The 13865-nt window shown below is 48.2% G+C and overlaps 1 protein-coding gene across 12 annotated transcripts in view; it reads right to left on the bottom strand.

The window, feature by feature from the left end:
* MAP4K4 (mitogen-activated protein kinase kinase kinase kinase 4) overlaps positions 1–13398 on the bottom strand; it is a 166484-nt gene extending 153086 nt beyond the window's left edge. For all 12 annotated transcript variants that reach the window (XM_030471801.2, XM_030471811.2, XM_030471845.2 and 9 more), the window contains exons 1-2: positions 12467–13398; positions 12042–12107 (exon numbers count right to left, since the gene is read on the bottom strand). In XM_030471801.2, coding sequence (XP_030327661.1) covers positions 12042–12107; positions 12467–12523 — 123 coding nt within the window. In that variant the 5' untranslated portion in view covers positions 12524–13398. The remainder of the gene's footprint in view (positions 1–12041; positions 12108–12466) is intronic.
* Positions 13399–13865: the final 467 nt, after the last annotated feature.

The following is a 13865-nucleotide window of genomic DNA, read 5'->3' as shown; positions in this document are numbered from 1 at the left end:
CGTATTCACTTGTCATCGCTCCAGAATTTAACTTTTGGCAAGAACCTAAAACACACAGAGGGAGCCGTGTAAAGCGTTTTCCATAGCCCCTGAGGACAAGTCAGATCAGAGAATTTCATTGCGCTTCACGTGGGGGAAAGTAAGGAGCAAAGCACACCTCCCATCGCTCAGATTGAAAAAAGGAAAAAAAAGGATTTTTGGTAATTTGTTATTCAAAGCATTCCAGTGATTTTTAACAGATGAAGAGGAGAAAGCCTGCGCCATCACTATTAATAGGCTGACATTCTTTCTTCCCCCGCAAGACCACACCAGAAACACAGGCGAAGGCGACAATTTAAGGGAGCGTGGAGGTGTGTCAGCTCTGCCAAAGCCCCAACCCCTGTGGCGCAGGGACTCCTCCAAACGTGCCCCGGGACGAGAGCATCAGGAGTGAGGATCAGTGCTGGTGTACCAAAAACCAGCCATGAAATCAGGGGGGCCCTTGACCTGCGAGACTTCCCCGCAGCTCTCAATGCTGCACCTTTTATTCCTTCTCCTGTGACAGTACATCATTAACTTAATCTGCTGAAATAACAGCGGATTGCAGGATAAGCTAAGGATACAGCATCACTTCGCATTTTTGGTTTAACGTGCTCCATTGTGTTAGGGTGGCTTTTAAAATTTTATTTATTTGCTTTCTAAACCAACCAAGAGCACTCGTACACAGCAGAAGGCCCCTGAAGCTATCACTGCAATGTGGTATCTGCTCATAAACATCAATACACCAATTTTAAAGGTATTAACGCTGCTGTTTAGTCATGGTAAAATATCCTAATGCCCGCCTCACCTCCGTTACAGACAGCAATACAGTTCAATGCGAACAATTCAGTTCAGGCCTTTCTGCAAAACCCATTTATAAACAGAAACCTCACCAACTGCAAGATGGCACATAATTCCACTGCAAACACAAGCAATACAAGCAAGGGCACCATGAGGCTCGCTCAGCTGCCCAAGAACATTTAGTCCCTTTCTCCGAGCGGCTCTTATGAGACCAGAGGGTCAACACGCAAAGTGTTCCCTCTCTTTGGCATGGATAAGCGTGAAAGCTGATCCCAGCTATCACTAAGGCAACGAAGGGATCTCTTTTGATTAAAGCACAGAACTTTGCATCCAGAGATTTGGACTGTCCCTCTGTCACATATTTCCTGGGTGGCTGGGAATAAATTACATCAGTTACCCGCTTTACTTCCCTCTCACATCCTCACCCTGAAGTAAAGCACAGTGGATAACTTGAGTATCAGATGAGAAGCACACAAGAGCTCCACTTCCTTCTGTGTTTATGAGAGATTACCATGCAACTGATAGTTCGGTTTAACAAACGGTGCGGAATATGAAACTTCACGTACTTCAGGAATGTCCACTGTAGCTACTGAAGGAACACACATTATATTGCCTCAAAAAAAAAAAAAAAAAAAAAAAAACCAAGTGTTAATTAGAGAAAAATTATAGAGTTGGATTTACAACAGATTGAAATTTTAAAATAAGATTCACAACCAGGCTGAATTTATTAGCTGAGCTTACAGCTACAGAGAAGCAACACAGTGACATGGCTGGGGAAAAATAGAAAACAAAAACCCAAACAGGTTTGCTGGCAAAGGATACCTTGTAGAGAAGCACACCTTTGAAAAAAACAGCTTGAATGTCAGATACTTAATTACAACCCCTATCAAGATCATCAGGACTTTAAAAGTATTTCTATAATTCTCTCCTGAAAAACACTAACCTAGAATAAATGCATTCTCTGTAGAAGCATAATTTATCTCAACAGGAAAGACCTCAGCACTTATTGCAGAGAGCACAAGAGAGGAGACATGAGGCATTGACTTCTCACACTGATAGTTCTTCTCAACTGGATTCCTCGGAAGTTCTGCAGAAATAAACCTGTCTCTATTTAAGTTCCCAGCCTTCACATAAAGGTGCGGAGATACTGAGCGCAAGCACATTCACCTCTTGGTAAATGCATGCAAAAGCCAGTCACTTATTTATGAGTCTTCTGGGAAAAGGGATGCTTCTCTTCCCAGTGATGGGCAAGAGGGGTTTTATATGTTATTCACTTTTGCATATTCATGCATAGAGGTATCTTCACTCCTACTATATATCCCACAAAGACAACAGACTATAGGAGCTACTACATGCATGGTACGGGGGGTGGGGGGTCAACCTGCCCAAACTTAGACATCTAGAAGACATACAACTGAGACATTCACCATAAGCTCCCATTATAATTAACAGACAAAGACTCAGGTAAAGGGCAATTGAACTCATCCTAGCGTAGTTATTTCCAGAGGCTATTCCCCTGTCCTCTTTCTCTCCACCCAGCTCAGATTTAGACAGCAGAGGGACAACAGGCCTATAGCAGACCCTATTTAAGCACCTTTCAAAACTACCATCCAACCTCACTGCACAGAAACAAGCTGTAAATTACTGAGCAGATGTTCTATCTGCAGCTCTCACTATGAAATGCAAAGAATACTTGCACCCAAGTTATAAACCCTTGCAGGTAAGGGGTGCATAAAGAAAACTGAAATGCTGATGGACCCTTACCTGTAGTCCACTAACATGTGCTACTGCAGTAGTCAAAATAATTCTTGGGGGAACTGGTGCACAAGTATTCCCTCTTGACAACAGCCTTGTCAGATGGGTACAGTTGTGTTTCCTTTTAGCTATTCTATTGAATTTTCCTTGTGAAGCATAAAAATGAAGAAAAATGATGAACTGCAATAACACTGGGGGGTCCTGGACTTTAAGACACATAAATCCAAGTACATCATAGCATACTTTACTATAACACATTAAGGCCCATTGACCTTAAGCTTTTATTTCCTGGGTTTGAAAACAAAACAACCCAATACCATTAGATAGCTTGAACTGCAGAGGGCAAGTTTTAAGACAAGTTTATTTTGGTTTGAGCTTACTGTTTAAATTGGAATCATGAACTCTTGCCCACTGCCATCCCCTACAGCTACTTTCACAAAATCCTGGGAAGAAACCATTGAAACCTACCAGAGCTTAACTGAAATTGACTGTTGTGTTTTTAAGACTTCAAGTAATTTTTAGCTGTTGCAAAAAATTCCAAACAAAGCGCATCCGCTTTGAGGTAAACCAGCAGGAGTGAACTATTGCTTGGGAGTCCTCTGGAAGTTAATAAAACTCAGATTTGGTGCAACCGAGTATTTCAAGCCGCTGCCGTTCCTTTACCTGCCTAAGTCAAGCCCTCCCATTTCACTTCTGCCCTCTGGTGAAGCTGCCAGGTGCAGGAACCAGAGCCAACAAGTCCGTACCATGGACTGGTACAACATAAAAAGATGGTAACTCAAACATTCAAACCTAAACCAGTCTGATCTTCAGAGCCCTAAAATGTCCAGTGAAATGAAGGGGACTCCACAAGCATACTGAAAACCAAAGCCACATTTGGGATAGTAGAGCCAAAGACCAAGCAGAGGAGCCAAAGACCAAGCAGACGGGTGTTATGCATGGACATGAAGACCAGCATTTCCATGTGGAAAGCGGCACTAGAAGGAAAGCCTTCAGAGGCAGGTGAGGAGCAGGGCTGCACCCATGCCTCCAAAGCTGCCAATGCAAGATGCCCAGAGGAATCATAGACCCACAGAATGGTTGGGGCTGGAAGAGACCTTAAAGAGCATCTACCATGGGCAGGGACACCTTGACCAGGTTGCTCAAAGCCCCATCCAACCTGGATCTTTTCGGACTTCCCTGGCCAGAGTGGTGGAAAGAGCATTAAGCAAGTGGACCACCCCAGCAGGCCCAAAGCCAGGGAGCAGGGGAGGAAGCAGACGAGCGGCCACAATGCACCACCAACAGCCCCAGCAGCCACACTGCTGACCCCAGCCCACAGCAGACCTTCTCCAGGGGCAGTGCTGCCTTGCTCCAGGAAGCATGTGCCTACAGCCCATGCAGCTCCTTTAGCCGCAGGTACAAACCCATGAGTCACTATGATCCCTGCACACAGAGCAGGGATTATCAACGTGCCATGGGACAGCTCCAAAGGGAGGTGACGGAGACATAGCAGATAAGCACTACAATACCAGTATAACTGCATCCATGTTAGGAGTTTTACCACATTAGCTGTTTTATTACTAGACAGGCTGATCAGCGCCTGTTGGCACTTGCAGTGTCCTGTTTGTATAGCAATAATGACAGCTATAGTGGCAGAGCAGCCCAGGGAGGTGCAGCTTCAGTGGAAAAGAAGGATTTTGCCAGGAGTGTTAAACAATCTTCCCCAGAAGACATCAATTATTCTGGCACATGGCCACAACATGGCTAGGTGGGCTGAGGGAGGTCTCCTCGGCCTGGGCCATGCTGAAATCAGCACAAAAACCTGTGTCAATAAACATTCCCCTGGTTTGCATAAGCCCAAAGCCTGGTGGTTAGTGACCTGCCATGGGTAAAAGCTAATCTCTTTCATAATATATATGGTTTTTAATATGAATTATATATGCTAATGTAGTTATTATTACTGACAATTAAGCTGTCCCTTGCTTTTTCCTATATCAAGAACTCCCCTGACTCTATACTACTTTTTGTTTCCCACAAATATGAATAGTCCATCAAGTCACTTTTATCATCTAAGCTAGCTTCTCCTTCTGCTCCCTCTTCTTTCCTCTGTAAATTCACCTTCAGTAGGCTGCTTCTCTCCAAGCTATCCCACTGTCTCTTCCTAACTCTACATCTTCCCATAGAATTGCTCCTTTGCTTGTCAGTATGATGCAAGATCAAGCAAGAGGAGGACATGGGAGAACCCCAGGGAGGTGTCAACACCCTTCATGCCTGCTACAGGGTACTCGAGATAGGAGTTAGTTGCACCAATTTCCAAATGAAGTGGCCAAAAGCCTACTCTATCCATACATCTATTTGGCCCCTATGTGCCTCAGAAGTGAAAGTCTTCTGCAAGGGTGAGCATCTGCATTCCCCAGTCTCTGTGATTTCATCCTTCCTCAGCAGCAAATTAAAACCAACACCACTGAGGTCAAATAGTAGTTATTCATTACATTCGGAGGAGCAGATTTCACTCTGCTGAAGGACAGCAAAGCCCAGGAGAGCAAGGGACTGCTTTGCCTGCAGGACTATCATGTCTCCTGTCTGTACTCGCTTCTCTTTCAGAAAACTGCTCTGTCCTTTTTCTAACACTGAAATCAATACCACAGATGTTAGGACTGCTGAGCCCCCAGCCACCCAGGAGGAGATACAGCAAGCCTTGCTCAGGATAGGACAGGACAGGGGGCTAGGAACAAGGGTTACATGGAGGCATTATGAAACTCACAACAGCATACTGACCATTTGGCAGCACTGTGCAGTTTGTAATCAGTGTTGTATTTTGTATCTCTGCACAAGTGTTTCATGCCGCATCCAAGGCAGAAAACACACTTTGGAAGTAATACAGAGATGTAACGTCAAGATCTCAAAGTCCTCGACATTCAAAGCTACCTCAAAGTTCCCAAGAAGTATGCACAGTTGTGGGTTTTTTCCTCCTCCTTCCCATAGCTGCCTGATTTTAGAGCCAACAGTATCTTTCCTTGAGCCTGTGCCGGCCTGAGAAACAATCAGGGACCCATAATGCTACAAACGTAAGGTATTTGATAAGAAAACTCTTGTGCAAAGCTATAAGATCCCCTCCCAAATCCACCTCTCGTTCAAGCAAGCCAAATTCTTTCCACCACTTTCTTTGGACTGGGACCTAAAATAACGCCGCAGATAAGGATCTGACTGTAACTTTTGACTACAGTCAAGCTTGCATTGTGCAAGTCAAGGCTATTGAGCTTAAATATGAACGTCATCGAAAGGTAGGGAGAAACACTTCTGGTGGAGCCAGTGTACAGTCAGAAATGTAAAATGGGAAAAACAAAAATACCACTTTCCTCCAAGGAAAATAGATCTCAAGAAGGCAGCTACATAACCTACCCGGCTGAAATCACTCTTGCAACAGAAAGTACCACTTGAAAAGAGGATGACTAGAACATAATGTGTATACACAAACACACGCTTAGACCACATGAGAAAAGTCAGCTAGCATTCTAGTCCAAAAATTTATACTAAAAAATGTATACACTGAAGGCAGGGAAATGCAAAGGGCAAACACCTCTAGTAATGCTGGATTCCCTTTGGGGCCATTCCTCTACACCATCCCCTAGGGTGGGAGGCACAGACCTGCCATCATCACAGAGGCCAAAAAAAGCATTTCTGCACGCTACCGCTGAGGCTCTGGTGCCTGCAAGTTGACACATGTCACTAAAACTTCCATTACCAGGAGAGAGCAAAACTAAAGCAAGGAACAGGAGGTGTACGTTCTGTTCTTCCTCCCCTTCTTTCTTCAATACCCCTAAACTAAAAAAAAAAAAAAAAACCCTATCCTGGGCCTTTATGAACAAAGCTCACTCCCTCCACGCCCAAAGCAAGGTGCAGAGAGCTTTACGGGAAAAACAATCCACCTTTGCAGGCCTGGGGAAATGACCCCTAACATTGCCAGCAGTGAGCAAGCACACACACATAAAAAGCAAGGAGAGAGTATGAGACAATTTCAGCTGAAATTTTATCCTCATCAATAGAAAAAATCTCCCTACAGAGAACTGAGAAAATTTCCTAGGAGTCAGCATAAGACTGTGTTCTGTCACATCCACCACCCCAAAGCCCTGCACACACCCAGGTCCCAGAGCGCCTGTTACAATTACTCCAGGAATAAGGAGCCCCTGCCCAGGAGTCTGCAATTTGATTTAAGACAAGATACAAAAGAAAAGATGTTTTGACAAACAGACAGATGGACTGGGGGAGGAAGAACAAGAGGGACATGTGGTTACCCACAACTAGCAAGTTGCTTTTTTTTTTTGTTTTCTCCTTTTTTTTTTTTTTTTAATAAAAATAAATATCAGTAATCCCCACTGGCCACCTGCCTAGCTTTTGTATATTTAATTAAGAAGGATTTGGGTGATGGGGAACTGCTCAAAAGTTCAGCCAATTTGGGGGAGAACAGGGGCGCAAACATCTAGCTGCAGAACCCAGAGAAATGCCAGTATTCCAGCCGCTGCCTGGTCCTTCCTGGTTTCTCCAACAGCAAACTCTCCCACTGCAATACAACCCACAAAAAGACTGAGGAGGAAGGGAAGAAGGGCAGTTCATACTTAAGAGAGCTGGTCTGAACCAGTTCCTGGAAGCCAGTGACCTCACTGATCCTCAGCACAGTTTGTCTTTATAGTGATAAGACTGGAATTGTATTCGTGTTTAACAAAATCATTTGAATCCACAATGATGTCCCTTTAGCAGTGAGAGAAGGAAAAGGGGGGGGAGGGTTAAAAAATAAATTCAACTGAGTTAATAGAGAATACCAAGCACTGTCTTCTTTTCCTACCCCCCAACACAGTCACCTTGTAAGATAAAGTCCATTAATACAAAAATAGAGTACCCTCAGCGTGGGAAAACATTTATCCAAGTTTTAATTTCTTTTCAAATCAGCATTTAAACGATCACATCTTACATCATTTCCTTTTACAAGCCAGCAGTTAGACAATACACATCATTTACATGCAGTTTTGGAAGGCTGCAACATAAATCAACAAAAGAAGCCTTCACTATGAATTAACTATTACAAGGCTCTTCGAAAGCCACATCAACCTGTGCTGAGGGCAATTAGGAATATCATCCCTAATTCTCCTCTTCCTGGTGCACTCCTGTGATGCCTTAGAACTCACACAAAACCAGCCTTCCCCCCAGTCATTGCTGCTACAAGAGAATTAGGACGTCTATCTGCAAGATACATCAGCACACTCACAACAGCTATTTCAAAGTGTTAACTGTCTTTAAAAACGCATACGCACACCCCAAAATAAATAAAGTGACTGAGCGGCTTCACACAGTTCAGTCTCAATAGCAAAATTAAGACTTGTGCCTCTATGAACAATCAGATGGTTGAGATTTTAAAATGTGCAAAGTTATTAACCAATCCCTTTAGAAAAAATAGAAGGGAGGCAAACACCCAGTTTGAATCTTATCTCGAGGCAAATTTCGGGAGTGTTTTCATTTTGTGCAAGCCAAACTTCCAATTAAGCTTACTACTGGATGTGAAAAACTAAAATCTGACCACAGCAATGCTAAAAATGCTCCTCCACTATTTGCAAAAGATCAAAAATAAAGTCCTGAAGGCAGCTGATCATTCAGGAAGCTGGCTACAAGTTCCAGCTACACCGAAGAGCTCAGGTGAAGCAGGACAGAGCCCAGGAGGGGAAGGGGACTGGAGGCACAGCCACCCCACAAGACAGCAGCATGCACAAAAAAAGCACGATTACAGGCTATCACCGTTTTTCTGCTGAATTCTGTGCCACTGGCACCATCCCCTGCTTGCACCTCACCGCTTAAAGGTGGCACATCACTACTCTGCTGGTTAAAAGAGGGCTCAGTGGCTCCGAGCCCCAGGCAGGTATGCTCCGCTGCCAGCTCTGCCTGCTGCCAGCAGGCAGGCAGGGACAAGCCCACACATGCCTCTCGCTCCCATCAGCTGATACTAACCTGTTGAAGGGCAATTTCTCCTCTCCAAACTCCACCAGAGGCATGGGGCTCCTTAAAAGTGTTCAAGGGCAGTGCTCAGGGGGTTCTGCAGTCGGTCAGGGTTTTCGGAGGGAACTCTGCTTTGCAACACTTAACCCTTTGCTTTCTAACTTACAAGCGATGCAACTTGCAGAAGATTCCTTCTTTCTTCTGTGCCATCATTCCCAGATTTTGAACTGACTACGCAAGGGCAAACAACTTCCAGGCTGGCCTTTCATTCCCTAGGATTTCAGATGAGAGGCAGAGGACCTCTGCTTTGTCCCAGGATGCATAAAACACTCCTGCTACAGCCCTTTCCCATGTACAAAGACTTCCCCAAAACACCCCATTTCTTTTGGGCACCCGGGGCTGGGCAGCTCAGGCTTCCCCCCTTCACCGCTGTGTAACAAGCTCCTCTTGAAACACAAGGCTCCATCACAAAGGAGAGATGTAAGCCAGGTTATGAAGATGAAAATAACGTAAACTCTAGAGACTTCAAGCACAGCAGCTGAAAACTTAGTATTTTTAAAACCTCATCGCTGAGGTCCCAGGTCTACAGTACACTCCATGTAAACCAACACATTTAGTGGCATAAAATCCCAGGAGGATCCACACTGCTCCATGACAGGGAGTAACTCCACTTGCATTTAGATGCCCTTCCATTTCATGTGCCAATATACATCGATACACCTATATATAGCTAAATAAATAACTATGGTAGAACTATATATAGAAATATTTCTAGCTTGGCAGAGCTGAGCTATTTCCAGCAAGCCCAGCCGAGGCAAAGAGGAGAACAAGACTATTTTCTGCTTTTCAACAGGTCGCCGCAGTGTCCTTCCCACCCGGCCTGGAAAGCAGACTCCCCAGCATGGCACACGACCTTCGGTATCATCGCCGGGGTGTATGAGCTAGACAAAGAGATAACGTCATGCCCTCTCCCGCTCCCTCCGTCCTCCCGCAGTGGCAGGTAGCCAGCCAATCCCACTCCCGGGTGACATCATCGCCGATGCCGATACACCAACGTGGAAGTACATCAAACTAGCACTGCCCCGCACATCTGGGGGCACGCACAGCCCCACAGACACAACCTAACTTCCCCACCCCCCTGCCTGTCTCTTGGGATGATAGCCTGCTGGAAAGGGAAATAAAACCATCTGGGAAGAGGGATTCCGAGGAGAGGTTGCTGGGTAGGAGGAAAGCGGAAGGCAACAAGCAAACACAGCGTAACCACGTTTTTCCCTCGGTTATGCAGTTCCTCTGAAAGCCCTCACCACATACACACAGAGTTTCCTCTCTGGGTGTCCCTGGAGCATTCTTCCTAACAAAAGAGTGGCTGAGAAAAGCTAAATCCTACTGCACTGATCTATGGTTTTTTACATAACTGCATTATTTTAAGAAGAAAGCCCAGGTTTAATCACAACAAGGAAGTTTTTTGTTTTGGTGTTTTTTGTTTACATACAACCCTGTTAGGTGTCCACATTTTAAGACTCTGTACACAAAGGTGGACAAATGCCTAAGAAGCAGCAGTGCCAATCCAAACTTACACACCTGTCAATACATTACTGTCCGACAGGCTCCACAGCAAAGCAGTATTTACCTATTTATTTTATCCCTGGCACCCAAAGCACCATGCCCTCAGTCACTAGGCAAGAGGAAACTGTAAGGAATGGCAGTGAAAACCTCAGACACACACTAAAACTAGTGCCCTGACAGAAACCGCCTCCTGCTTCCCCTGTTGTCAGAGCGACACGGATGCCCCAAGACCTCAGGTGTCATTCACTCTTCCAAGTCAATAAACGCATATGCTGAGTTTTGTTTCTAACACTATTCCAGGAGGGTCCTAGCACACCCAAGGAAAATGAAATTTAAAATTTCTATTGTCAAGACTGTTAAACCACTGAGGACTTCGCTCATTAAGTCAAAGTATTAACAAGTAAGCCGAGAAACAATGCACCAAATTGCAATAATTAACAGGAGAGTTTCAAGTCACATATTCACGCCCTACTTTTTTTTGTTCCTTTATGTAAGAAGCGTTCAGGTGATGCAAGCTCCGGGAGCAGGAGAACTACAGAAAAATACATAGATGGTGCCATTTAATTTGTCAGAAATTAAATGCTAGAGGAAAAAAAAAAAAAAAGGATGGTCAGGTTTGAGCAACCTGGTCTAGTGGAAGGTGTCCCTGCGCATGGCAGGGGGTTGGAACTAGATGAGCTTTAAGGTTCCTTCCAATCCAAACCATTCTATGGTTCTATGAAGTGCAGCTTCTCACTCATCTCCTATCTCCCCCTTCCTCTCCGGCCTTCTGAGCTGCATCCTTTTCCACAGCTTTCTGCCAACAGCAGCAGCCTGGTTATTCCACCTCCAGTGTTCAAATGCAACTCGCGCGCTGCGCAGGCAGACTACCTCTCCATCAGTACTAAGGCTGAGGTTCACGCCCTCAAAACAAACTGACATGTGTTTTGTTTGCCGAAGAGGCACCAAAGTGCTTTATTTAGTTACTGGAGCTGCAAGCAGCAGTATCTTGCCATCACCAATTATACTGCCTTGTTTACAAGCAAAAAAAAAAAATATAATAGAAAATAAAATAAAAACAAAGCAGACAGGCACAGTCGGTTACTTTCAGTTATCTCTCCTTCCCCCTGCAAATGTGCCTTGCGCTTCTACACAGTTTAAGGCCGGTGCCTTCAGCCTTTCGCCAAGTATTAGGACTGTGTGAATAATTAGTCATCCTGGTAGCCAGCACTCACTGCAAAGTCATGCAATCTCAAGATTTGTTTGTTCCACTGACGGCACAATGGCGGGGAAGAAAAAAAGAGGAGGCTCGTTTCACACCCATATGGGCACCCTCTGATTTCTATTTTTTAAAATAATACACTTGTCAAACAGGTTATTCTGGGAATTCTGATTTTCACAAAATAAGCTTCCCTGCTTCAATCACTAATATTGTTACCCTGACCCCCCAATACCATGCAGGGTTGGATGTGGCCACAGCTTCAGCACTCTGAAGGTTTTCCAACAAGGAAACCGGGTGACAATCTTAATGAAGGCCAATGCCTTTGTCTAAAGTCACCGTAGCAGTGGCACCAGCAACTTCCACGAGGACTTCCAGCAGCAATTTTAAATAAGCCCATGGACCTATTTATACAGCCAGAACACACTCCGACAGTGTCCATCCCGTTTGGTTATTTCTTTGGGGAGAAGGCGGGGGGGGGAAATAAGGACAACAAAGGACTATTTCACCATTTCAGGATGGGTGCTCGGGAGACTAATTCCTGCCCCGCTGTAAAAGCTGAAGCCAAGAGGCTGCCAAACTTGTCACGGGCAGCAACAATGACAAGGACAACATTTTTATCACCCCCAACCACAGCGGGTGGCTCGTCTTCCGCCGAGCGCTCAGCGAGGCACAGCCACCGGGTACCCTCTAGACAAACGGCAATAATAAAAGGAGAAGAAATGCTGCCACAAACCTTGTAGACTTGCCCGTACGTGCCATTGCCAACCACTTCCACCAGCTCAAAAATCCCAGCGGGGTCCTGGGGGGCAGAAGGGGCAGAGAGGGGTGGGGGTGAGGGGGGGAGAAGAGAAGCAGGGTTATACTTTGTCAGGCGATGGCTGCTGGCAGAGCCCGGCGAGCGAGCCCGGCTGCTGGCGGCGTGCAGCTGTTGCGCCCTGTTTTTCCACGCACATGCCAATACATGCAAACAAAGGAAAAGCAGCCCAGGGCCGCGCTCCCCCCGCGGGGCTCCCCGCACGCCGCCGCCGGCCCCCCGCGCCCCGACACCGGCCCCGCACCCAGCCCCGGACCCGGCCGCTCCCACCACCACCACCGCCGGCCCGGCAGCCCCGGCCAGGGGAGCGCCGGCCCCGGGGGGGTCCCCACCCCGGCACTCACCCGCAGGGAGGAAAGGTCGATATCCACCAGACTTTTTGCAGGAGAATCGTTCGCCATTTTCCCGTCTCTTCCTTTATATCTATTTTTTTTCCTTCTGATTTTTTTCTTCTCTGTTAAATAATAGCGAGGCCGCCGCTCCCCCCTCCCCGGAGCAGCTGTGAATTGCGCGGAGCTCCTCTCCTCCCTTCCGCCCTTCCCTTCTTCACTCCAGCCCCGCCGGGTTGAAACTCTTCAGCATTGGGAGGGGTTGGCGGGGGGGATGATGGATAGATAGATGGTTGGTGGGAGGAGGAGGGGGGAGAGGGAGGTGAAGGAAGGGAAGGAGGGAGGAAGGAAGGAAGGAAGGAAGGAAGGAAGGAAGGAAGGAAGGAAGGAAGGAAGGAAGGAAGGAAGGAAGGAGAGGGGGTGCTGCGCTCCGTCTGTCTCCCCGCGGTGCACTGCGGGGCTGGGTCCCTCCGAGGCGGGCGGCGGTGCACCGGGCCGGTCGGTCGCTCGGTTGCTCGATGTGTCGGTCGGTGGGTGCCGGGCGGCAGCGGGCTCACACCATGTCGCGGCGGCGGCGGCAGGAGCGGCGCCGGGGCCGGCAGCCTCTGGCAGCTTCACGGTGCACCCCTCGCCCGGGCATGGCACGGCTCGGCTCGGCCCGGCCGGGGCGGCGGCGCTCACGCCGGGAGCCGGCAGCGGCAGCCGCGGCCCCGCTCTTGCATGGGGCGATTGGGGAGAGCTCACGCCCAGCGCCGCGGCGGAGCCCCCGCCGCCTCCGAGCCCTTCCCGCGGCGCTGCCCTCGCATGAAACGGCGCCGGGCACCGAAGGGCAGCGGCTGCGCGTCCCGGCGGCGGCGGGGCACGGGCGCGGGGCTGGAGTGGGGTGCTGTGAGCCAGACAAAGATAGCCGGGGAGGAGGAGGAGGAGGAGAGGGAGGAGGAGGAGGAGGAGAAAAGGGATACAAAATATACTGCGAGCGGGGAGGGAGGGAGAGAGAGAAAACAGCTCCCCCTTCCCTTCTCCAACAGGAAAAACCGGCGGAAACGCGCCCGCACCAAAGCACTGCTGGGTAAACTCGCGGGGAGAGAAAGAGAGAAGGAGGACTGGCAGGGGAGCGGCCGCGGCAGCGCTGCCCCCACCAGCGCCGCTGTCCGCCGTCCAACAATAGCCCCGGCGGGGCGGATGGGGGGGGTGGCGGGGAACACGCGTGTCCGCGGCAGGGCTGCCGGGCGAGGCGGCAGGACGGGGCGGGGAGGGCTCGGCCGGGCCGGGTGCTGTGGGCACCCCAGCCTGCCGCTGCCCCGCAGCCTGGCCAAGGAAGGGGCCCGTGTGCGGCGCCCTGCCAGCCGCCCCCCGGCGTTTTTGGAGGGGCACAGCAGGGTCAATGTTAGGCTGTCGCGACAGGCGTTGCCCG

The sequence above is a fragment of the Strigops habroptila genome, chromosome 2 (assembly GCF_004027225.2).
Source record: "Strigops habroptila isolate Jane chromosome 2, bStrHab1.2.pri, whole genome shotgun sequence".
In the NCBI taxonomy this organism is placed as follows: domain Eukaryota; kingdom Metazoa; phylum Chordata; class Aves; order Psittaciformes; family Psittacidae; genus Strigops; species Strigops habroptila.
The sequence above is the reverse complement of the archived record's forward strand: the minus strand, read 5'-3'. Positions and strand labels throughout refer to the sequence as shown.